Source organism: Diadema antillarum, unplaced genomic scaffold (genome assembly GCF_040938485.1).
Source record: "Diadema antillarum isolate AM-2024a unplaced genomic scaffold, OU_Dant_1.0 seq00000059_RagTag, whole genome shotgun sequence".
In the NCBI taxonomy this organism is placed as follows: Eukaryota; Metazoa; Echinodermata; class Echinoidea; order Diadematoida; family Diadematidae; genus Diadema; species Diadema antillarum.
In genome coordinates, this window is record NW_027271164.1 from 1,909,781 (window position 1) to 1,936,303 (window position 26,523).

The following is a 26,523-nucleotide window of genomic DNA, read 5'->3' on the forward strand; positions in this document are numbered from 1 at the left end:
TGCACGTCACGAGACCGACACCCACGAGTCATACAGCACACAAGTCATACAGCTCACAAGTCATGCAGCCCACGAGTCATACAGCTCACAAGTCAAACAGCCCATGAGTTCGACACTAAGCCAACATGGCCCACGAGACCGACACATTACGCGTCGTGTTGTATCTTTAGAATTCTTGGGCTGTTTTTACTTTTGTCGAACTTATGGGCTTTATTTGCCTAGAGTCGAACTCATGGGCTGTATGACTCGTGAGCTGTATGACTCATGGACCTGTTTTCAATGACCCCAAATAAATAGGCCTATATTGCAGCAAGCTGAAGGTGCGCAGTAGTAGAAATTATATGTTTAAAACTTTTTTTGATACCTATATTACAATAACAGAACAGACAAAAGACTCCAGTACTTCGGAGTCGGGATGTTTTACAGAGAAATTAATTCGATCCTAAATTTTAAGATCAACTTACAATCATGGTAAGCTGTGTGTGAATTCAATAATATTCTAACTTCAATGTTAGAATGAAAATTTTGGAAAATTGTTCATACAGTCATTATAAACAAAAAGAAAGTAATGGACAAAGGATTGTTCTGTAAATTTTAATGGCAATTTAAAAATAGATTCTGGAAACACTAGATAAAAGTACATGTAAAAAGAGATGTCGACGGCATACAATTATTTTAAGTTAAGTTATTTTATCATAACTTTTAAGTTCTACTTAGATTCTCCGTGAAGCACCTCCAGGGTATATACTGTGGGATGTGGAAGTTATTATGTATGGGTTAAGCTAAATTCTAGCTGAGGATTAAGAAGGAACCTACCTATGTTGCTTACAATTATTTGGTTATTCTTTACCCCTAAAAATGTGCAATTGCCATGGGAACTGCATCCTTCTCAACTGCTACATTACACATCCAAGATTAGAAAGTAAATAGGCCCTTCACGAAATGCCATGTATAGTTATCAGTTTGAGCGCGTATATCAACTGCCGAAGCTATTACTGCTCTGAATGAGCAGAGTTTTATCAAAGTATGAATCGACTGTGGCCCATCAGGCAAGCACACCATAATTCAACAACATACAGCGCACATTTCGCAGGGAATATTTAAATTTCAATTTCTTGATAATATCAACATTTTTTTTACAGCAATATAAGCACTTAATACGTAAATAAGTATGCCGGCGCATTGTCCAGGTCAATTTATATCATCAATATAAAAACCTTTGTAATGAATACAGCCTGTGTAATATGTACCTATTCAAAAACTTCGTTTCCATGCATTAGGGTCCTACTGTTTGACTATCACTGAATCACACACACACACACACACACACACACACACACACACACACACAAACACACACATTTTTTTGTTTTCCAGTAATCTTTATTTGATTTCTATAATGTAACATAACAGAACATTCAGCTTGAATGTATGCAACAGTATATTCAATCATTGATTCAGAAAACAAAAAATAATCAGTATAAATATAAAAACAATCACCAAGTTATTAGACATAGGGAGATGATAATGATAACGATTTTTTTTCAATTTCTTCCATATCTCTCATTGTATTATATTATATTGGTCTTTAGCTATCCTTGCTACTTTGAAGAATATTTTCAAATGAACGACAAAATATCAATTTCTGCATTTTTTTTTACCTTTGTGCCTTTGATTTTATGTGTAAAGTTTCCCTTTGTATTAACCTACTACTTTGATAGCCAATTAAATTACCTTTAATATGGTATAAGATACATGTTTTTTAATACGAACATTCTATGAGAAATATGAACTTGAAAAAGTGTTAACTTGTTGAGTGAACACACACACACACACATATATATATATATATATATATAAATTCATATATATACATATATACATATACATACATATATATATAAATTCATATATATATATACATATACATATATTTATATACATATATATATATATATATATATATATATATATATATATACATATATACATGTACTAGCATTCATAAGATTATGATCGACTACAGTACTAGTATAGTATGCTCATACATAAATATACATAATTATTATAGGTTTTCACTTCGACAGAATTTGCTATGCTAAGCCACTTTCTCTTCTTTTCTCTCTCTCTTTGTTTTTGTTTTTGTTTTGTTTTTTGTCCAGATAATGGCACCCATGTTTATTAATGACAATTGGAGTGGCTGAATATGGTTATAATCGTTGATGTAAAATATCAAACGCGTGCTATCATACACCCCATAAAATCCACCAATGATATTGTGGCAACTCATCACAAAGAGAGGTCCACCTATTTACGTGCACAACCAGTCATATCCATACCGATTGTATGCGCGATATGATACAGACCCTGATTACTTACACCGTCCCCCGACATCTGCTGGACGTCGTAACACAAGACGTTTGTACGATCTCTGCGTGTAGTGTACGTGCTATTGCCGTTGCGAGAGAATCGGCGAAGACGCTGACCGAGCCTACATAATGCGCGTTGGAAAGAAGATCGACATAGTGTTTACCTGGTTTCTGGCAAACATAACGCTGCTTGCAGGTACTTTAACCACATTCTTGGACATCGAGGAACTGAAAAGTGTTCATTATGATATCGACATTCTCGAAAGACCCGTCCTTTATGGTCGAGTAAGTAGAATGATACCCAAGCTCTTCTTGTTCGGTCCCACACATCAATTATTATGCTGGCAAGCAGAGCCAGAGGTCTGGGCCCCATTTCATAAAAGATGTTAACATGGACGGTAACCGCAGCAGCGACCCCATACGGACAAATACGTGTTACTGTGTTACAGCGCCCCGCGACGGGGTTACATGGACGGCAACTCTTGCTGGAATGGCAACTTTCTATAGCAACAGCCAATTAGGAAGCTTGATTCTTGCTCTTACTATGACAATTGCCATTCCAGCAAGAGTTGTTATCATATCAACTTTTTATGAAATGGGGCCCTGGACTGTGCTGGTAAATTTTTAATAATTTATTTAAATTTTCATGTTTGATTGTCTAAAAACCCAGCTACCTTGTCCTTGGTACATCTAAATTTACATCTAGATCTACATCTATATTTTGTAAGCAGCAGTTTCAGTTACGTGTTTAGGTGGTGTGGCAAACCAAGTGCCTGCCAAGTACGACAATACTCTTATCAGAGGGATGTACTCATCGGAAGAAGAAGAAGAAGAAGAAACCTCTAACATTTAGACTCGGCGAATAGCGGACGCTATCGTCATCAATCCATGGCCGGCATACACTTGTACCTTAAAATTGACTGCAAATTAAAAATAAAATTTAATTTTAATGGATGACTATGGATGTAAGAGTAGAGACCATATGGCTTATCCATGACCATGTATTATTTATGTATTAAAATAACCGGAGATCTAAGATGTCTACACTTAAGCAACATTTGATCTAGAGTCTCGACTATCTCGTCTTTAAGTTTATCTTGTGCAGTTATGGAATGCACTTCCCCATATCCTGCATTAGCCTGTACCATCGGCATCGTGTCCTGTGATGGCCAAAGTGGTTTTCATAATCAAGGTTTAGAGTACAGTCTCTACAGAATGAAACCTATCTGCGAAATAGCCAATTCCCCCTTTTTACAGTAATTTACCATTTTAAGGAGAGGAGGCCAGTTTAATAATTGTCTTACAATGTACCTTCCAAAAAGGACAAGAGAGTAGATTTACATCTACACTGTACATGCTTACATACCTGCTTCAGCTGTAAATTATTAAACTGTTGTGATCATGAAGGAACTACAAAAGTTTCAATTGGGTTGTATATGTTTGTATCCAAACCTGTGTAATTCTATACTGATGTTTATTAGCCTTAAAGAAACACTAATGTTTGTAGGCAGACACCATTATCTGTGCTTTATTATTCATATGCCTGTATCATTTTAAGTATTCATTTGATGAGTTTTTAAAAAAAATTATTTCTGTAGCTGTACCGGTACTAATAAAATGTTTCCTTCCTGTACCTGTCTTTAGCCACTCCATACAGAGGTAGTGTACCTAAGTTCCAAGTATGGCCAGCGTTATGAATGCCAGATTCCAGACGTGGGAGATGTTGGGAAAGTCCAGGAGGAGGAGAAGACGGCAGCGGAGGCGGGAATCTCAGAACTCCTCAAACCTATGGAATCTGCTCCATGCCTTACCAAGGTAAGCCTCCAGTGACTACCATCCCACTTTACAAATGTACATCAGTAGGTATTTTACATCATTACACCATTAAGAACTTTCAATGATATGTTCTCATATGGGAAAAGATTCTAGTATACCTTAGGTGGCAGCACACACAGGCCATTTCAGCATTTTTGTGTTTGTTTGTTTGTCTTTAGTTGTCAAACATAAAAGTTGTGACATTTCCCATATCCATATTAGGCACTGTGAAAATGATGGAAAGTTTTCATTTTTTTCCCTTTTTTTTTGTCAGTGATTGACCCATTCTGTATTAAAACATCATATGTCGTCCTACAATAGTGATATCTACACTTATTCATACATATTGAATCCTATCCTAGAGGCATGATAACTGTTATGGCCTTCATTTTTTAATGTATGTGACAATGTCATCACTACAAAGAATAACTACCAGGTAAATCATAAAAACAATGAACTTGGTGAATACTTCGGTGTAGTGACAAATACTGTGTATCCGCTCTCATGAAACTCAGACCAAAGACTGGTGGACATACGAGTTCTGCTATGGAAAGTATGTGAGGCAGTTTCATCTTGACAACAATGAGATCTCTGGTGATGTCATCATACTGGGAATCTTTGAATCTGAGATGGACTGGGCGAACAAAAGTCATTCTGTGAGTTGGCTTTTATAGTGTTTAAAGTGTCGAAACCAAGCTTATAGTTTTTCAAAAAGAGTAATTGAGTCTGTGTGATGTATAAATGCTTGAAAGCATTTATTATGTTTGTTCACCAAAAGGTCACCTCAAGGTCATTATTTTTCAAATTCATATGTCTGTCATACTACCCATAATCTTGGTCTCTGATTAGTTGAGTGTCTGTGAGGCATACAGTTTTTACTAGGCTGCACATTTGTTTGAAATATTAGGGCACAGCCTGGGAAAGATAACAAACTTGCAGTATGAGCAACAGCTGGTGTCATTCGATAAGTTATTGTTTGCATAAGGTATACTTGCAAAGTCCCATTACCCTCATGTAACTGGACTGTGCCAATATCATGCAGGCATGCCAGCAGATGTCAGTGGTACTTGTCATATGTTGTGTCATTCAGAGTAGCATGAAAATTAAATGTTTATCCTCAAACATATTTGAAAGACATGTTTGGCATAGAATGGCCTTGTGAATTAAGGAGTGCAAATATTGAGGGAGAGTTGTTTGATGTGATTCATTTGTGACATGAATGATCAGTCTCATTGCTCACTGTAAGGGGAATACTGTATGTGTTTAAAATATATTTAGGAAGTCTAAGTTTTTTGTGAACCATGACCTCTCAATAGTTTTGCAAGTGGTTAGATTTATGATTGTAAAGTATAGCAACAGATGGAGAAATGCATACATCCATTCACATAGTAGATGCAGATAGCACCCGGCTTGCAGGTTTTCAGATTACAAGGTTCAGATTTCAGAGAATCCCTTAGATGTGAAATTCCAAGTAGAGGCATAATGAATCAAGTGCAACAAATTGGAGTACTTATTAGTCTGTCTTCTTAGAAGCTGAGTTGTAATTAATATAAAGAAAAAGTTGCATACACTGAATAATATGTTTGTCAGAGTATCACTTGAGCTGTCTAATTGATTTTCATGGTGTCATGTTACATTTGGATACACCTCACATAAAGTAGCTTTCAGGGAGGTGAGAGTTCAGAGTTTAATCTGATTACAGATTTTTATGCTCTGCCTAAAATCCACTTATTTCACAATTCAAGTGTATCAAAATATTTACAGTTTAATGCATTTCAGACTTTTTTTCTTCAGTTTCAGATTTTTTCAGATTTTTTATTTTTTTTTACTGCAAGTATTCTCACCACCCTGTAGCTTTGAACATACAGTAGATGAATCTTCGTGTTTGCTCAATAAAATAATCTGGGACTATTGAACGGTTGATAATGGGATTAGAACATATATGAACTCAATATGCTTAGTCTATGTTCTGTTTGAAAGTTCAAGTTAGGTTTAATCTACTTTCCATTTCATGTAGGATGCCAAGCGTCATCGGCTGAATAGATACCACAGTCATCGCTATGGTAATGGATCCAAGTGTGACCTAACGGGAAAGCCAAGAGAAGTTGAAGTCAGGGTAAGCTTTGCTTCTACTTGAAGACCTTTCCATGATTCAAATTTTGGTAAAGGGATATGTTCATCTGATGTAAATTATATTGTTTACATTTTTTTTTTATTACTCCTATATTCATTTGTTGCATTAGCCTGGGTCATAGCAACATACTTTAGTTAGGCATGTAGTCAGTTCTATAGCACAATAACAGTGCTTGTCATTTGCAGTGTTATGTGTATACATATGACATGGCTTGACACTAACTTTTTTGTTTTAAATTTCAAATTTTTGGTGGCCCGAGAGAAAAATTTGGTGTCCCGAAAAAAAAAACCAATAAAAAACATTAAAAGTCCTTTTTTTTTAATGAGTCAAATATTTAAGATTTATGATACAACGTAGTAAGAATTAGAAGTTGGACATATCTACTCATAAATAAACTTCAACAAACTTGCAACACTCACTCTGAGGCATTCATTCAGTCCTTTTCATCCATCCTTTGAACAAATCTAACTGCTAATTTCCGGCGCAAAAAGGTACGAATTTATTGACATACTTTTCAAAAAATTTTGGTGGCCCAAGGTGGGCCACCAAATTTGCCCTTTTTTGAAATTTGGTGGCCCGACTTTCATTTTTGGTGGCCCCGGGCCACCGGGCCACCGTTAGTGTCAAGCCCTGCATATGAGATACTTGCATTAGGATTTATACTCCATCGTTAACTTGTATTTTTTGATGGGTTCAGAATGAACAAAACCAGACTCTGTTAAAAAAAGTACCAACTACTCGGTATTTCTGCAGATGGAAGTGAAGTGTACCCTTTGATTACAAAGATGATATTCAAAGAATGTTTGGAATGGTTACACCACTTATATTTAGCATGTCAATACTGATCATAGATACTATGATAAAATGGATGCTCATAGATAAAGATATTAAACATATCAATTTCTTCTGAAAAGAAAATACAAGGATGTCAGTTCTCTTTGGACTTGTATGAAGAATAGTCAAAGAGTTTATGTTTTTTCCTCTACCCAGTTTATGTGTGCAGAAAATCAGCTGGACTCCGTATCAAGGATCGATGAGCCAGAGTCTTGTCGTTACATCATCACGGTTTATACCATGAGGATCTGCCACCACCCTTACCTCAAGCCTCCACCCAAAGCCACACCCAAGACTGTTCTCTGTTTTCCGCTACTCATGCAGGATCAATATGAACAGTACATGCATCAGCAGGCTTCAAAGAGTGAGTTTGTATGACTCCACTAGTCTAGGTTTCTTTCAGGTTTACTTTCTGATAGCCACGGGTAAATATTTCACATTTCATTTGCTCTGTTCTTGATATTTTTTTTTTTGTTTCAGAGAGAGATTCTTCATGTGCTATGACAGGTCTATATTATTGCAGAAATTGTGTACTTCTCTGCTAAACAAACTGCAGAATGTGACCTTGTTTTAGTAAGAATAACCAGGTACAGGTAATATTGACAACAATTTGATCTAATGTTTAACAAACATTGACCCCATTTTTCACTGTCTTGTATGTCAGATGCTTAAATTAATTGATTATTGTAATTATACCGAATGTTTTCGTGGAGGTAACATCAGAATGTGCTTTTATAAGATCATGGGTCATGAGGTAGCTCTGCCATTTCTTTTTTTTTCTCCCTTCCTTTTGATGTATGCTCCTTCCATGTCTCTTTGATAACCTAGTGATAAAATGCTTCTTTCAAGCACCAAACTAAGAGTAACATTCTTAATATCACAGGAAGTCATGTGACGGCATATTTTTGTTTTCTTTTGAAATGTCTCACAAGAAATTGTTGAAATAGTGAATGCTATGTTCTGAATGCTTGGCTAAAGGGATAATTTTAGGATTTCATAAATTTTACAAAAAACACTGGCAATACATAGAGATATACTTGTCTTTCATAGGTCCTTTTTTTATTTTTTTATTTTTTATTTTTTGGTATTATAATTGTTTCTATATTCCATTTATGTTGTACTTTAGACATTCTTCTTGGTTTGCACTTGTCAAGAACTTCTGACTTCTGCTTTTTTTTGTTAAAGAGAAACTCTACTATCTCTCTGATGTAAATGTTTATTCCTCACTTTTTTTGTGTGTCAGTTAGATTTGTAACACATATATCTGGCTACAGTCCTTGTCAGTTTGCAATTTTGTGCGGATCCTGACTTACAAATAGATTACTTTGAAGATGACTATTATCAGGCGACCACCATTTATTCCTCACTCAGAATATTCACGGGAAGCCCAAGAGATTGTTGATGAGAGTGATGACGGTGACGTGGAAGATGATCTGACAGAGGAGGAAGAGGGAGGAGAGATGAGTGGTATCAAGGAGAACCAGGATCTGGAGCTTCTTGAAGAGCATCACCTGACAATGGAAGAAGGAGGTAAGAACCAGAGACAATGACTTGGAGTCTTCTAAACCTCTTCTGAACCTTTTCAGTTTTACTCTTTCTTGATCTTATGCCAGAATTAGTTTCAAAAGACTCACATTTTTAGCTCACCTGAGCCGAAGGCTCAAGTGAGCTATTGCGATCGCTCATCGTCCGGCGTCCGTCGTGCGTCATCCGTCGTCCGTCGTGCGTAAACTTTTACATTTTCATCTTTTCTTGAGAACCCCTTGACCGATTTTCACCAAACTTAGCAGGTAGCATCCCTAGGGGGATAGGATCTTAATTTGTTCAAGTGGGCACCATTCCCTACCTGGGGGGCCCCCAGAGGGGCCCAAACCCCCCAAAATTAAGGAATCTTAAAAAATCTTCTTCTCTAGAACCAGAAGTGATAGAGCTAAGTTAATACTATGAATTAGTACATTGATGACTGTAGTTTCAAGTTTGTTCATGGCGGAATCAGGGGTGCCCCCCTTGGGACCCAGGGGAGGGGGGTGGGGAGGGGTCCTAATGAGGCCCAAATTGTACATTTTCATCTTTTTCTTGAAAATGCCAATATGAATTTCCACCAAAGTTGGCAGGTAGCATCCCTAGGGGGAAAGAATCTCATTCCCATCAAATGGGCACCATGCCCCACCTGGGGGGCCCCAGGGGGCCTAAATTTGGACCGAAATTGTAAATTTTTATCTTTTGCTTGAAAACCCTATCACTAATTTTCACCAAACATGGCAGGTAGCATCCCTAGGGGGATAGAATCTCAATTCCATCAATTGGGCACCATGCCCCACCTGGGGGGCCCCAGGGGTCCCCCCACCCCCTCCTGGAAGGAATCTTTACAGATTTTCTCTAGAACTGGATGTATTTGAGCTAAGTTAATACAATGAGTCAGTATATTGATGACTGTTGTTTCAAATTTGTTCATGGGAGAATCAGCGGTGCCCTCCCTACCCCCCCCCCCCCAATCCACCCCCTTGGGACCCAAGGAAGCGGGATGGGATGGGGGGGGGGTCCAAATGTGGGCCTAGATTTTCATCTTTTTGCTGAAAACAACATAATGGATTTTCACCAAACTTGTCAAGTAGCATTCCCATAGGGATAAAATCTCAAAGTGTTTGAATGGGCACCATGCTTTCCTTGGGGGCCCCAGGGGGTCCAAACCTCCTAAATTAATGAATATTAAATAATATTTTTCTCTAGTTCTAATCAAAACTGATAGGGCTTTAAGTCTTTTTTCCCAAGCTGCATAATCCAACATTCTATAAAGTACAGTGTACTTGGCAGGTACAATGTATTTTTACCAGTGTGATGGAATATGTACACCATGCCCCCATTCTCAAAGCTACCCCCACCATAAGTTTCCAATGTTCTCAGGTAAGAGTCTGCAAGAATGCATGGAAGGTGAACTTGCGATACTCAGGTGAGCGCGTGACCTCGCGGTCTCTTGTTTCAATCAAATTAGCAGTAACTTCGTCTGTCTGGAATAAAAACAACAACTACTGTACGAGCTGAAATTTTCGCATACAGATATTTTTGCGAATTGCTACTTGGAGGACATTTTCGCGTGTTGTTAATTTCGCGGTTGCGAGGGTCTAACTGAACTTAGTTATTCACGCTTTGTTATTTTTGTGTGTTGTTATTTTCGCGGTTCAAAGGCGATTCGCGAAATTCGCGGAAAATAAAACCACCGCTAAAATTTCAGCTCGTACAGTACTTGGTATTATTTTTCTGTATTCACGTGCATGTATACATTATAATGGGTAAAGTGAAAAGTTAATATTCCCTTAATTACGAGTATACTTTACTAGAGTGAAGTTCAAACATTGGAATTGTACTCATAATTTCTGGTTTTCAAGAGTAAATGAACCTTTGTGTACCAATTGTGACTAAGTATTTTACTTAAACTTAACCTGATTGCAGTAATGTTTTGAGTGATGTGTAGAGATTTTTACCACTCTCATGTGTTAACAATCTGCACTGGCTAGTAAGTTCTTATTGTGGTTATTATGTGCTATGGCTGATGGTTAGAGTTACAATACTCTGTCATGTTCAGACACAATACGAAAACTAGACTGATGTAAATTCTTCTCATTCCCAGTTGAAGTACAAGATCAAAATTAATTGAATCAAGAAAATGGAACTAAACTCACTTGTTGCAGTGTTTCACCAATTATCAGTTGGCTACTTCAGGCGAATGGCGCTTCTGTTGATGGAATGGCCCTTATATGGTGCGAGATTGTACAGAACTAGAGCACACTGGACCTTGTCCAGTGCGTGAAAGACAGTTTTGAATCCTGTGTACTGAAAATGAAATTACTTTGATTTTTTTTTTTCAACGTCAGATGATGCCCTTTCTTCACCGTCTACTGAGAAGGCAGCTCTCCAAGATCTGGTCGGGACAATACTAAAAGGAGTGCAAGGAACTCTGGAGGATATTGAATCTGAGATTGGAGGTAGGAGTTGCATGGTTTAAAAGATTAATTTGGTTTGTGCTCTACAGGTTTCTTAGTTTGTCTTTCCTTGCTCAGAACATCCACAATGAAATATCAATTAGGTAAAGTTTTATGAGAAAAGAGTGCCTATTGCTATGCATACATCACCTACCAAAAATATTTGATAGAGTGTAGTGCAGAGATGAGATAATTCTGATTTATATATTAACTGTGCTTTAGGTGGTGTAATAACAAGAAATTCTGATGTTCGTTCAGTTATATTTTATCCCGGCTAGTCTTCATCAGTGCTATTGTAGAGTGGACAGTGTGCTATCATGCAGTGTCAGCAGGAATAGGGTCTTAATGTATATATAGATGATGAAACTGAATCTGAGGCTGAAGTAGAGTTTCTTTGTGATGAAAGCATCACCCTATTCTTCATCATTATCATTCGTGAGAAAATGAAATACATGCAGATTATCTCACAGCTCTGAAGGCTCCTTAGTAATTTTTTGAAGTGACAAAATATCTGCTTTATCTTCTGGTGATTATCATCCCCACTTATTCAGGTATTAGATGAACCACTTTATCCCCTCTGTCAATCTGTCAATCTGTCATGTGGTCCACTCCAATGCTTCAGATGCATTTAGAATGTTTAGTCATCCCCACTTTGCCTTTCCTTCAGTTGGTGACATTGGACACTCTCTGATGGCAACTACTTGTTGTTTTTATTGTTGTTGCTCTTTTGTAGTATACTGTATATCGTCGCTGGGGTGACAAAACCTCGTATCTCAAAAATGTCAAATGTTCAGGAGAGCAAAAAAACATGGCGGCCAAAGCACTATAGTGAATGGGATAGCCTTTCCTTTGACATGTCATGGTGGCTTCATTTATGGAGTAAGACAGTTGGGATTTGGCTAAGACATCACTTGACCCATCATTTGACCATTAAGCTAAAAAAATATTTTTTGGACATTTTTGAGATACGAGGTCTTGTCACCCCAGCGACGATATGCAGATTTGTCTTCCGTCCAAATCATACCAGTTGGATCAATGCTGTGTCTTTCTTTTCAGAGGGCAAAGTAACGGCTCATCATCCAGATGATCAAACGGAGAGAGATGAATCACTTCCGGGTCAGGCCTCCAAAGGGGAAGAGGATGGATCGGATGATGAAGATGATGACGCTGAGGATGAGGATGAGGATGAGGAGATGGTGAGACTGCTGAAGAAAGATTACAAAGAGCTGACAGAGATGGTCCTTGGTCTGGCTGACGGCGAGGCAGAAGCTCGGCGGATTGAGGGCATCCTGAAAGATATCGAGACATCCTTTGAGAATTTGGAAATGATGGACGACTTCTTGGAGGTAAGTTTGGACTCTTTCAGTGTGTTTCCATTTAAAAGATACTGAGTGGAGTAAGGTTCTGATTATAGCAGCTAAACACATGATGTCATGAGTTTCTCCTATAACAGTATGTCTTACTACTTTCAGTTTTGTGAGAGATCACCTTGTGTCAGTTGTATGCATGTGTAGTATTTGTGCTTACATGCAGTTGTACCAATCAATTCTCTTTAGCAAATCAGTACTTCATGTTAAAGCCGCTTGACTGATGTGTGTACATGCTGTGACGTCTAGAAAGTTTTGAAAGGTGACATTCTTTAGATAGTGTGAATTCTGACACCATTTCAAGAAAACTTTAATTGTAGATATGTTATGCAAAGTGTTGGTCATTATTTGATGATGATGTTTCAGAAATAGTCTATTTCCCATTCAATTGTTGTTGATTACTTACCCTAAACTTATATAACTGCAAGTTAGAACTGCTTCATAGGATATTAGATATGCAATCTTACGATAAGCAGCAATGTTGGGAACATTTTATCTAATATGTGTTCATACTGTACAGATTGATACCATGCCTTTTTCCTAATTCTTTGATTATCAGGAACTTCAGACCCAGATGGAAGAGAAGGGAGCTGCAGTTGGTGTAGCTGATGAGGAGGGGGAGGTTATAGAGGAAGAGATGCCTGAAACTCCGGGAGATGAGGTGGGTGATGGTGACTCCTCCATGAACAGTGAGGGAGATCTCAGCAGTGTCGACAGGGAGGAGTTTGCTGTGGACACCAAAGGAGTGAAAGAAGAGGGGGAGGAGGAGGAGGAAGGAGAGGAGAAGGAGGAGGAGAAGAAGACTGTGGAGCAGCATCTGATTGATACCATTAATAAGATGATCAAGAATGTGAAAGACAAGGAGGTGCCTACTGGTGAGATTTGATGTGGGAGAAATGTCATCTTATTTCATGGATTCATAGGGATGTGATTTTGTGCAGAGCTATTGTCTGGAAAAGAATTTATGTTAGTCACAAGCTGTGAGGCAGTGCTCCTTATAAGGGTTTTGAAAATAGTTATTAAAAACAGATTGTGTCAATGATTCATTGTTATTCGAATATGTTATCTTTCTGTAGAAAATACTGATCACACAATTAATGATTGTAGTATTTGGTACAATCATCTGGGGATTCTAACACAAGTTGATGAGCCAAAGAAATCATGAAATCATACTGTGGTACATGTATCTTGTCCTTTTAATTAATTCATATTTATATTTACTTGTAGTTGTTTTGGGGGACTGAAAGACATCTCTACCTTACAGAAACTGTAGAAGTACTTTCACTTCTTGATACATGTAGCAAGCATTTTTGAGGTTGAAAATGAAGTAAGACTCTGGTTCGCCTGATCTAAGGGGCATCTCCAAGTTATGTTTGATCAAACTTGTGATGGCTCGTCTTTGTCTCGTTGAAGACTAGTCCCGAGTCTTAGGCAGATGTCTGTGAGAAATGTATGTTACAGCAAAATCCACTCATCCTTGGTGGTTTAAAGGACATATCCCATGATGTCTTTCTCATCTGTCTTCGACAAATCAGAGCAAGCTGCGGAGAAATCATCCACGAATCCAGCGGGTAGCCAGACAAAGGGTGACCTTAGTAACAGGGTGAGAGTCAGGGTGACCAGGGTCAAGCTGGACAAGAATCAGAAGGCGTCGTCCGAGAAGGAACTCAAATTCCTGGACACTGAGCACAGGGACTTGGAGGAAGCTATCTCAGATCAGCTGGAGAAGTCTGGACTGTCCACGGAAGGTAGGCTTGGTCACTCTCATCTGGACAACACCCCATAGCATCACTAACCCTTCAGACCACAGAGCTACCAAGTCCTCCTGATTCTGCCAGAGGCTCCCTGAAAACTTTAATATCTCTGCATGCACTGACAAGAGAATCTAAAAGTCTTCCTGGTGTGGGAATTTTTTTGTGTCTATCATTAAAGGGGCATGTGACACACAAGTATCTCCCTGGTTGTTCTTTGGAAGCTCCCTGAGCTTGACGTGCTATTGTCAGCAGCTCTGAGACCATTGTCAGCTGGGTGATATACAGTCTATTTCACACATTTCATGCCCCTTGAAATCTGTTGATAACCAAGTGGACTTGTTAACTGACCTAGTAAGCCACATTTATTTGTGCATAGCCGCATCTTTGCTGTCCTTTCAGTGAATGGTGCACAAAATTGTGATTATTATTTTTGGTTGTGTAAATTATTTTTTACTTCTCATTTACATTTGATGTCCTACGACTGTCATGTTTAACCAGGAGCGGGTCAGCTGGAGCTACGAGTGTTGAGCTACATCCCAGAGGACTGGCCAGACCAGGGGGATGAAGAGGAAGGTTTTGCCATCCTGAGTGAAGAAGATAGTAACTACTTCAAGAACATGATCTTTGGATTGGTGGTAGGCATTCTTCTCTCTTCAACACCCTTTTTTACAGATCTCATACAGGTACACCCTGTCCATTCTGTGTACTATAAAACTGTCCATCACGCAGCAAATGATATGTGTTAATGTACTAGTACAACATGAATACCTACCTGCATTTCACTATCCAACATTTTGTTTTCTTTTTAACATGGAGACATATGTTGATCTAAACACAAACATTGAATACCATAGTGTTCTCTACACATCTCTGTGTTAGTGCATTACATACTACCATAGCATGGCATCTCTGTATACTGAACACACCCCAGTGTAATATGCCCTCTGTACACTTCACTACATATCACAGCATTCACACATGTTCACCTCCTTGGCGTAGCATCTCTTCTCTACACATCTCCTTAGCTCCAAGCTTTAATACTCTGGTGTCCTATGTTTGATGCACCCAGTAGTGACAAGGCATACCCTCTACCCACACAGAGAAAACATCCTAACACACCCCATCAAATTCAATCCCTATTTTCCATCTTTCTTTAAAGTTCACAGATCTTTGAACTTTGAACTCTTTGGACTGATCCTTTCTCTATTTAAACTTAAATCAGCTTTGATACATTAATGTGCTCACTTTCAGTTATTGGAGCACATTTCACAGCAGTGTAGGAATTATTGATTTTGTGAGCAATGATATGTTTCACATGTGAGCAGTTATTCAAAGTTTATATATACCTGGTAGATATTTTTTGTTTAAACAATCTGTAAATACTTTTATTGTCTTCCATAGGGCTGTAATGCTGTTGAAGTGAGTCAGTATTATAACATGTTGTAGCTTTCTGAAGTGTTACAAATTGAAATTCTTTTTTTTTTTTTTTTTTTTAACTGTAACTGTAACATATTTCATCCCTGCAGGTAAGGAGTACACTCGTTTCCTGAAAAAGTTATATTGACTTATCAAGTTGCCTCATGAATAAGACAGCTGATTGTGGTTACCCATAATTATTACTGCCTTTATGGTACATATAGGGCCGTAACCATGGATGTTGCTATGATGCTTTCCTTCAAAAGTTAAAATGAAAGAAAGTGGGAGTCGGTGTTGAATGTTCAGTGGTAAACATACAGAATGTGAAAGTTTCTAACTGGAATCTCCAGTTTGCCTTTAAGTTAAGCAGTTAAAGCCTCATGCCCCCAGATGTTACATTCATCTTTCTAGTACATTTGTAATCATTATGGGAATATATATGCTCTTAGTAGAATACTGTAAAAGGTGGAAATTTTTGCGGTGTTCAAGTTTTCGCGCATTTCGCGCAACCAGAAACTAATGCGAAAATAAAAGCACGCGAATATTTTTGCTTGCCATATGTGCCTGTGCGTGATGTCTTGATTCCGCGGAATTAAAAACACGCGAAACTCTTCTGACCCGGCCAAGCGCGAAAAATTAGTCACGCGAAAATATCCACTTTTACAGTAACAGTATAACAGTTAGTGAGACTTTAAAGCCTAAAATTTGCACCATTCTGTACAGACAAGGAGTGATAACCTAGAGGAGATTCGCCAGGAGCGATTGCTTCAGAACTATGGATTCCGCTGGAATGCTGACCATGACGATGACCAATATTCACTGGCTGACCAGATGGAGGATGACTATAGTCAGGAAGAGATCCTGGTCCCACCAGTCAGGCCCAAGGAATATGACCAGGGACAGGACCAACAGGTGTCAAGAGACCCTGAAGACTAGGACCACATGGAGAGGGCTCAAGCCTTGCTGGGTGTGGTCAGGGAAAGTTGTAGTGCTGATGTTCACCTTGTCATACCATTTCTGGATGTCATTAATGATTGGATGGATGCTGGTCATATCCCACCTCTTCTGCATATCTTTATCTCTGGTCACCAGACAGCTCTGAAGATCTTGGCTTGGTCTTAGTGAGGGCGCTACAGAGACCTTACATACTCTACGTGAAACTGGCTAATCTTGTGGCACTTCTTCCATGGGCTAGTTAGACTGTTAATTTAACAAGATGGCATTTTATTTTCTTCAAATAAGATACCATGCGTAACTTTTTGATGCCTACTCAAGGAATTACTATCTGTCATGTTTGCAGATGAAATGCCTCTAGAGCAGACCTTTTTAAGAGGGTGTTTGGTCTCTTCTGATTTTTGTTTCCAAGAGAATAGATCATGTATGCATTACGTGTAACTTTCAACCAGATGCAAGGATGATAAGTCAGAAAGGAACATGGAGTTTTCTTGACATATCAAAGACATAAAACAAAACAAAACAGAGATTATTACTGAATAAATGTATGAGTTAAAATTGAAATTGAAATTGAATGGTAATTTCTCCTAATTAGATTCAGAATCATTCGTAGAGCCTACTTGTTTAATGCATCTTGATTGATGGATCCTGTTTCAAGAGGGTACTTCAGAGAAACGTGGTGCATGTGAGCTTTAACTTGTCCTTTGGTCTGCTGGACATTGCCAAACTGTCATTTCTTTCATTTGATGAATTTCATATGCTTTGCAAACACTGCACCAAGGCATATTTTCAGTGGGGAAATTAGTGCATATTTGTTGCAGAAAACAAAGCATGACATTCCTTCCACCTTTCCAAGATTCACCGAGAAAGATGTTCTCAAAAGTTATTTTACCACTGTGTAGTGATCAGAGGTGTTAGTTCAGTTCTTATGCCAATGTAAGGCAATACAATTTGATTGGATAACCATGTTGATCTAATGTGCAGATTACTGTAAAGGTGGAAATTTACGCGGTGGTGAAATTTTCGTGCATTTCGCGCAACCAGAAACAAGCGCGAAAATAAAAGCACGCAAATATTTTTGCATGCCGTATGTTTCAGTGGTTGATGTCTTGATTCCGCGGAATTAAAAACACGCGAAACTCTTTTCATCTGGCCAAGCGCGAAAAATTAGTCACGCGAAAATATCCACTTTTACAGTACATTACAGTAAAATTTGGGAGAGTTGCTGTAATCTTTCAGAGTCATCAAAAACTTGCCTTCACTTGTAGTGTGTATTAGACTTATCATTTGTTTTGTTCTTCGTTGTGAATGTGTGCTCTTGTTATGAAATTCTAGAGAGGTTTATGTAAGTGCAATGTATTAACAAATATATGCATCAACAGTCACTTAGAGCAGAAGTTCCACATTTGCAACATCACAGTACCTACTGGTTATGTGGAGTCAGCTATACTTTGGACACTGCTTGAATGGAGAAATCGATATTTTATCTTTTTTTATTATTATTCATGTGATAGTCAGAACTGCAACTTGCCGAGATGAAACTTTTTGTCATGCACAGTTGCTTAAGATACGATTTTGAATAGATTTAATAAGATTGAGAGTAGATCAATAGAATCAATCATCACTGGACATTGAATTCCTTTCACCATTAGGACTGCTGCACTCAACTATGTCTAAATAGATAAGAATTCTGCTTTGTGGGCAGTATCTACTCAGACTTATCATGATACTATTAAGAAGCACCAGGCTAAAAGCCTTGGAGAAGCGGGAAGAATAGTGGGCAGAATAGAGGGCAGAGTAGTGGATGGAATAGTGGACAGAAGGCATCAGTCAGATATGCATGATTGAGTTCTGTTTCACCAAGATGGTTAAGGTCATGCAATAATATACAGAGTAAGAAATGAAGGAGTATTGGTTTGTTTCATACTTTTTCCATTGATTGATATCTCCCTGTAGATACTTTGAGTCACGATAATATGTGACCGAGCATCACAAAACAAACACAAAGTCGCACTCCTTGATTTTACGTGAGGACTCAAAAAAGGTGAAATGGGTTAACCGAGTCAATCTTGAGTTTTTCATATTTTCTGAAAGAGCTATCCTTCTTCTACATTGTTCTTTAGTTTGGGATCATAACCCGAATGGGAAAGTGTGTTTTCATCAGTTTTCCAAACCCTTTTTGGGGCTAGAGTAGAATGATCAGGTATGTCTCAGAGGCCCCTTTTCATTTTTTGAAATCCTTTGAACACTCTTCATTTTCTGGTCTAATAACTTTTGAAAGATTAATGCTAATGCTTTGAAATTTGGCATTATTCATGGACAGAATGTGTTAATGAAACATGCTCAATTTCAGCTTAATCTGATAATCCCTTCATTGTTGTTGCTCCCGTGGTTTACATCCTGTTTTTTGTCCCATTCATCACACAGTGAGGACGGTTTGGTAAAGATTAAGCGCTTGAATAGACCCTGTACTTTAGAGCTTCTTTTCTCAGTTCACACGTTTCCAGAGTGTGTGCTTTCTTTCCATTATTTAGATAGGTTAGGGGAGTCCATTTGAATTGAGTTATGCATCATTTTAAAGCTTAGAGTCTGCTCTTTCAGATTCTGCCCTTAATTAAAAATTCATATCTGGTGACTTTTTGTTTCTTTTGTGGTGCAGGGTCACAAATAGTATAACAGGGTAATTGATGATTTGTCATTGCTACCTTTTTCCATCTCCCCCCCCCCCCCCCCTCCCCATGAATGATATTCACTCATGCTGCAAGATATAGAATATAGAATTGTATTTGCTCTGTTTTCTGTAACAACACATGATGTATATGTTGGCATTGTATATTCATATGCAAGTGAAATATAGCTTTAACTGGAGGCAATATATTATTCTCTTGGTCTGTCCTGATTTAGCAAGGTCAGCTTTATCATCATGATTTATCTCTCACTAAAAAAAGAAAGATATGAATATCCCAAATATCAGCTGCACAAAACAAAATAAAAAAAATGACTGTTGACGGAAGGTAGAATAATAGTGGAGATATACTTTCTTTGATAATCTATCTTGTCAGACTTGCATATCAGAATTCAGGGAATCAGCATTCAATCTACTTGCTTGTTTGGGCAAGTGTGAAAAATCAGTGTATGCATCATCCATGCAAAGTTCAAATTTCTATCCGCAGGTGGCTGCTAATATTTTCACTTTGTAGTAAGATCTGGCTGACTGATGCCAATGATTGTGAGAAATCAAATCTGACCATGTAGTGGTTCAGGAGTGACTGACCTCAGTGCGTAGTGTATTTCACTGCAAATTTGATGAGTAATTTACTACTGTATACACCATATATTTCGCGAGTCTAAATTTTCGCGAATCGGGATTTCCCGACGATTTTGCGAGTGGTTAAATTCATGATCATGGAGTCCTGTAACGGAGAAAGTTTATTTAATGTACTATGCGTATGTCACATAAACATCGGGATCAAGGTCAATATTTTCGCGTGTCCTTAATTTCGCGAATAGCACCTGACTCGCAAAATTTGCGAAAATAAAAACCTCGCGAAATATTTGGCATATACAGTATTAGATGTAAGAAGTCTTGTCATGTTTTGTACCATGTAAAACATGATCATTATGATTTGGTATTGAGGAAACCTTTTTGAATCACCCAAGCTGTTTTCTGCTACTTCTAAGGTTTGAGCCAACATGATTATTACAGTCTTTTGATTAACAAAGCTGTTCAAGTGTGTCAGTAATCATACCAGTGCCCTGTTGCATAAAACTTTTTCTTACCATCAAAAACGATGGTAAGTTACCATCGTTTCTCTTACCATCGATTGTCAGGACAAGAAATGATTGAACAGCAGGAAGGGTACAAAAGAAGAGGTGGCTTGTATAGAAATTGTTCACAAGTGAGATGAGTTAGCTAGGACAGTCAATCAAAATAGGAAGCAGAATGTGCGGCGGCACGTGATGGCACTAGGACAACGTGTTTAAGAGATGATGGACCTCATGCAAATTTACTGTTAGAGGAAACATCGGCCATCTTTACCTGTGGTGAGTTTGAACGTAAACAGGAAATGCACCACATGCTTGATGAAGGCAACCATTTCCAGTGAAAAGACCATTGATACACAGTATGTGTGTGTGTGTGTGTGTGATGAATCAATGTGGATTTTCCTCTGATTATGGCATTGCATGTTGTCTTCCTGGCTATGCAATATGAGGACACTAGATTGAGCGCTGCAACAATTAGAAAGACCTTACTGCGAAGGATTATCTTCCACCAATCAGATGGCAGTCTCTGCTAATGCATACATTGTCTTTACCGCACCCCCGTCAGCTGACTTCATAATTAGCCATGGTAACCATGTGGTTTATTACTATGTCCTAGAACCCTAGAGAGGCCATAATAGGACTGGCTAAATACGCCATAATCACTGTCTCATTGTCAGTGTGTGGGAAGCAAAGACTCTTGTTTTGTGCTGGTTTTCTGAACAGTGGTCATGAATTGTCTGATGACAGTCCCAGAATCTGAGCTCCTTTGTCTGTGGGATTCCAGTTTCCTGACGAGTGTCCCTGCTGCCCACCTACATTCCTCTCAAGCCCCTGATGATGAGAAAAACAACAACTAAACTCCAACATATCCTCGGGTAGAAAAAAGAGATATATTACTCATTGATTTGTATGGTAACCGTCTTCAAATAGTCTTAAGTCAAGGTTGCATCATTGATGTGTTTTTGGATGAAAACAAGTTTTAACAGGAAGTTCATGTAGAAAGCATGAAAGGAAACCCTAGAAGAGACCTAGAGGGAAGAGGGTGTGGGAGAAGGGTGTAGGAGGAAGCTGTGGAAGTGGGTGGAAGGTGAAAGATGAGGATGGTCCGACCTGTCCTATCCTTGTGGCACTCTCGGCCATTCTTACATATCAATCTCAATATTTAATGAATATTTATCCAAGCTTTTTTTGATCGATTCTGTCGGTTTGTGAAATCTTTTTCATGACCAATTTGTGCCTGCACTTTGTAAGATATTTTCAACATTAAAATTGTAGATGGTATATTCGCAATATGTACTTGGAAAATATATCAAGTGGACTGCTGTACAGATTTGCTGTATGACATATTCATTGTCCATAAGTTTTGTGATATTTGTTCAATGAATAAAACTCCCTATATCAGATCAAATTAATCTAAATGTTTTTCATTATTTCACTTATTTGTAACTTAAAATTGCTGTCGCCTTCAAAGGTTTCCTTTCTTTATTTGTTCCACATCGTTTTCAAAGCATCCTGTGTCCTCTCATATGAGTCCTTTTATTTAGCCGATTTATGTCATGTTGAGGTAGAAAGTATTGTTTTCTTGTAGAGGTGAAATGTTAATACCAGACATTACCACAGATGTTGAAAAATGATATTTTGACCTCCTTTCTTACCATATCTTACTGGCTGTAGCTGGCTGGCATGAGTGCTATTCACGCTTGAAGAAATGCCTCGTAAATGTTCATCATAAAAGCATTCAATGTGAAATAATAAAGCAAGATTCATCAAGCAGATTGTACAATGTAAGGAAACGGATCTTCCAGTATGTATGGGATGTAATATTTCCCCAAACACCAGATACCCACTTTGACTATCAACAAATCCCTGTAAATCTCACAGTTGTTGTATTCGATGTGTGACTGATGAGTCACTTTAAAAACCACAATCTATTAAAGATAGATTATCATGTAATCTCTGTCTCACTGATTGTAATATACAGGCTTCTCAACTGCACTTTCATTCTCCTTTGATATACCACATACAGTGAAGGGACTTTATTTACCAGTAGATGGGAGTTTTATATCATACAGTCAACCTCTCCAAAGTTGAATCCAATGGGAACTGAGAAAATCTGTTGACTTACATAAATTTTGACTCGCACAATAGAATTTGCATATGTTTAGATCCATCTGGGGGCAGAATTTTTTCTGAAGACTTCGCCAATTTTTTTACTTGTGCAAGGTTGACAATAGGCGAGCCTGATTGTATTTAGCTTTTTCCATCTTAGCTATCTTGTAGATGTTGCACTTAAAGATAAATAAATGTACTCTGGTGGCCTCCAGAAATTATGATCCTGATTATTCCTGTAAATACAATACCTCCCCATGTGTAATTAAAGTTTTGATTTGTCTCAATTTATAAGCATGAGATCAAATCTTCTTTCCTCATTTTTTGTGTAATTCTGCTTGTATGACTCTATTACAACATGATACTGTATACACCATATACTTAGAGGGTCTAATTTTTCATGAATCGGAACTTCCCAACAATTTTGCAAGTACACAGCTGTAGTTCAATTCACGCTTGAGTAGTACAGTAATGACCAGCAAAATGTATGCATGCACGTGGTATTCATGTTAGGTTAGAGTTGATATCTTTTGCCTGTTGTTAGATGTGGGATTAGCATCCGATTCGCGAAATTCACAAAAATAAAAACCACAAGAAGTATGTATGGCGTACACAGTATAGTGTCAGAGCTTGCATGTTGGCTGGCAAGCGAACAGTTGTAAACAAAGGCAGAATCATATGTGATTACTGCACCACCGACTGGAATCATCCCCATGCTACGTAGAATGAGTTGAGACAGTGCCAAGTTATACAAGCCGCTCTAGATCTCAGTCGCTAATATGCAGAAAACAGAGAAAATTCAAAAGAGATATTGAAATATGCCTCAATAATTCATGGTAGAAAATGTAGTCCCAAATACACAGTGTATGTATATTGAACAATTTCTATACTTGGGATTGCTTTATTGGGTCTGTTCAATAAACTTGCCTTGTCATGGGTTTTGATGATGCAATATTGGAAATGTCTTCGTTCTTTTCAGAGTGTAATGATGTAAAGACACATGTTAGTGAAATATGTGCAACTAATCCGGATGTGTTTGAACTCACGTAAGTTTAAGAAAGATAGGTGCAGAGCTGCCAAGTCTCCCTGATTCTGCAGGAGTCTCCCTGAAAATGTCAAAATCTGTTCATGTCTGAATAAGAGAATACACTGTATTACAATCTCCCTGATTTGAGAATTATTTTTGCCCATTGAAATGCATGTAACACACAGATATCTCCCTGATTGCTGTGTGGAATCTCCCTGAGTTGGATGCGGGAATGTTGGCAGACCTGTAGGTGCAATGGCAATATTGTAGTTGTGTTGCAGCCTTTCACTGGCTCAGACATAATGACACCAAGGCCTGTCTCAGGTTCTTATCATAGAACTTACTTCCTCAAAGGTAGTTTCCTCCCATTAGACATCTTACACTAAATTTGACATAATGTCATCAAGCTTTGTACATCCCATCTTCTACTGGGCAAAACTGAAAACATTTCTGTAATGTCACACAGAGTAGGTCTAATCTTGGAGGCATTTTCAATCATGATTGCTGATTTAGTTTGGTCTCCTTGCTGTCAAACCAAGAGGAAACCTTACACTTCCCCCTCCCTGCAGCAAGAATACTGTCAAACCAGACATTTTTGCATGCATGAAAATTTTTGGTGAATTTTGTGGAAGCTAAGATTCGCGAAATTAAAATGCACTTGAAAGTTCTTGTCTACACTATGCATTAAATTCCAGTGGCAATTTGCAAAGATTTCATGTTGCAAAAAAGGTTGTCGGCTCCAATTTGTGAAATTTCATGCCACAAATATTTGTGGTTTTATAGTAAAATGATCTTTACTGCAAGCTTCCAAATAAACAGACTGATGAAAAAATTTTTTAGGCTGTAAAGAGCTTTTTGAGATTAGAAAGTCAAAAATTATATAGTGTACTCTTAAAGGCCAGTACCTCAAAAACGTCTGAGCACAACCGCACCCACAGAGACACAGACACACACACACACACACACACCTGCATTCATTTCTTTCTAGGTCAAACTCATAGCAGTACTTGAATGAATATCAAATGTCTATGTCTTGCAAAAGAGGACGACATGTAGTCAAGAAATCTGTATACCAGGTGTTGGTTGGTCAAAGCAAGTCTTGACCTCACTCTACAGTTGGCCTTGATCAGAAGTCTAGCTCCCTATTCAAACATGAAAAACATGTTTACTTGTGATATGTTTTGTGCTCAATAGAAGCCACTTGAGATTTTAGGAATCAATTTTGTATTTTGCTTAGAGCTGGGCATGCCACTCAAGGCCAGCACTCTGTGTATGAGTGTATAATGATATGCTTGTTTTCATTTAAGAAGACTCTAAGCTTAGTGATTGCTTGCTACTTGAAGCTTGATACTTTGGCATCCTGATTGGGAAAACAAAATGTTTCATGTGTGAATGCCATGTTGATTTGCTGCTAATGGTTTGCTTGTTTGTTTGTTTGTTTTGTTTGTCTGTTTGTTTGTTGTTGTTGTTTTTTTTTTGGAGGGGGAAGGGATGGGAAGGGGTAGGTACTGTGATTAATTCATCTGACTTCATTTAGTATGTAAAGGATGCAGTTTGAGTTCATCAATGTTTGAGCTACATTGATTGTTAGGTTCTTACCTCCACCAAAGAAGGAGCTTAAGTGATCATCGGCAGCGGTTTTTCTCTATTTCTTCTTTTGTTTACTCTTTCTCTCTCTTTCTTCTTTCTTTAAAACACAACACAACACTGGTTTGTCTGTTTGCAAAATACACATATTTGTAACTCAAAAAGTTGGGAATGGATTTGAATGAAACTTGCAGGAAAAGTTGATAATGACACAAGGAACAGATCATGAAATTTTGATAGTGATTTGGATATATTATGGATTTTTGAAGTATTTCAAAATCTTTTTGCAGATAGAAGAGGTCAAGCTGTGTGTATTTGAGGTTTGCATAACATCACACGCTCTAAGCACGTGCTTTACTTGTGGGAAGCGCCGCGCGGCTGCAAGCTGATGACATAAACAAAGGTTTCTAAAACGGGGAATTGGATGCTTTTCGGCACATGTTTATGATGGGTGAAAATTAGCTGCTGGCAGAGGTCTGTGCTCTCAGAGTGCTTTTCTAGTTTTCAATGTTACACATTGATTGTTAGTTTAATTTAAATGGTACATTGATGAAGCGTATTTTCAGTGCTTAGAAGGAATATAACCTTTGCAGGAGTTTACAAGCAGTAGGCAACCCACAAAATCAGGTTGATACAGAGCAGTGAAAGTCTACATATCTAGAATTACACTGCAAGTTTCAAATAAGTATCGGCGTTGTATGTGTAACATCCATTTTTCCACATTTCTCTCAGACAGTTGGTACATTTCATGATCACAACAGTCACAATTCCCATGAGAATATCACATACACTCACATACCAACCACAATTCCAATCTTCCAAGTAGCTACATGTATTATCATCACACAACACGTGAAGACAGCTGTTATAATCATCCTTCATATTTCGGCTGATATGATGCCTTTTATTTGTCACAAAAATAATAAAACCATACATTTAGTGTATCTCATAATATATTTTAGATATTTTGTACAATTAATATGACAAAACAGCTAGTTTTCATGTCACCAATCAAATATAATACTGCAACAATGAGGAGAGCAGGGGGGAAAAGAGAATGTCTCGTACAGTAAGCAAGAGAAAATAAATTGCAGATCTTATATGTCAAATTTTCCACCAACCTTCAAACACATCATTTCCAAAGTGGCTACATTTCGTTGGAATCAATCCCCTCCTTTTAGTCACAAAAGCAACAAACATATCAGTCACATTCCAGTGGTCATCTTTCGTCCAAGCTTGGCCAGAGTCTAACAATTAAGTGCATGTTAATGAGTTGTACAATTGCAATTGGTACAAGACCAAAGTATAAAACACACCTGATGAATTACAAACTGTAAGATACTAGATCAACTGAATGTTAGTCTAAGATTTGAAATTCATGAACATTTTCAAGCTTAAAATCCACACAAGTT

At 38.0% G+C, this 26,523-nt stretch overlaps 1 protein-coding gene across 1 annotated transcript; it reads left to right on the forward strand.

Moving 5' to 3' along the window:
- Nucleotides 1–2,479: 2,479 nt before the first annotated feature.
- On the forward strand, nt 2,480–17,275 carry LOC139725799 (uncharacterized). The gene is made up of 12 exons (XM_071636878.1): nt 2,480–2,654; nt 4,014–4,184; nt 4,700–4,840; nt 6,202–6,300; nt 7,309–7,516; nt 8,524–8,682; nt 11,025–11,135; nt 12,189–12,478; nt 13,059–13,244; nt 14,037–14,247; nt 14,752–14,888; nt 16,393–17,275. Exons 1-12 carry the CDS (start codon nt 2,499–2,501, stop codon nt 16,603–16,605), a joined length of 2,082 nt encoding a protein of 693 aa, XP_071492979.1. The 5' UTR covers nt 2,480–2,498; the 3' UTR covers nt 16,606–17,275.
- Nucleotides 17,276–26,523: the final 9,248 nt, after the last annotated feature.

What these genes read in the sequence shown, in the direction of transcription:
- LOC139725799 (XM_071636878.1), top strand. Translation starts at nt 2,499, where the DNA reads ATGCGCGTTGGAAAGAAGATCGACATAGTGTTTACCTGGTTTCTGGCA. An exon ending in GCATCAGCAGGCTTCAAAGA is followed by an intron (nt 7,517 to 8,523) that starts GTGAGTTTGTAT and finishes TTCCTCACTCAG; the next exon opens with AATATTCACGGGAAGCCCAA. An exon ending in TATTGAATCTGAGATTGGAG is followed by an intron (nt 11,136 to 12,188) that starts GTAGGAGTTGCA and finishes CTTTCTTTTCAG; the next exon opens with AGGGCAAAGTAACGGCTCAT.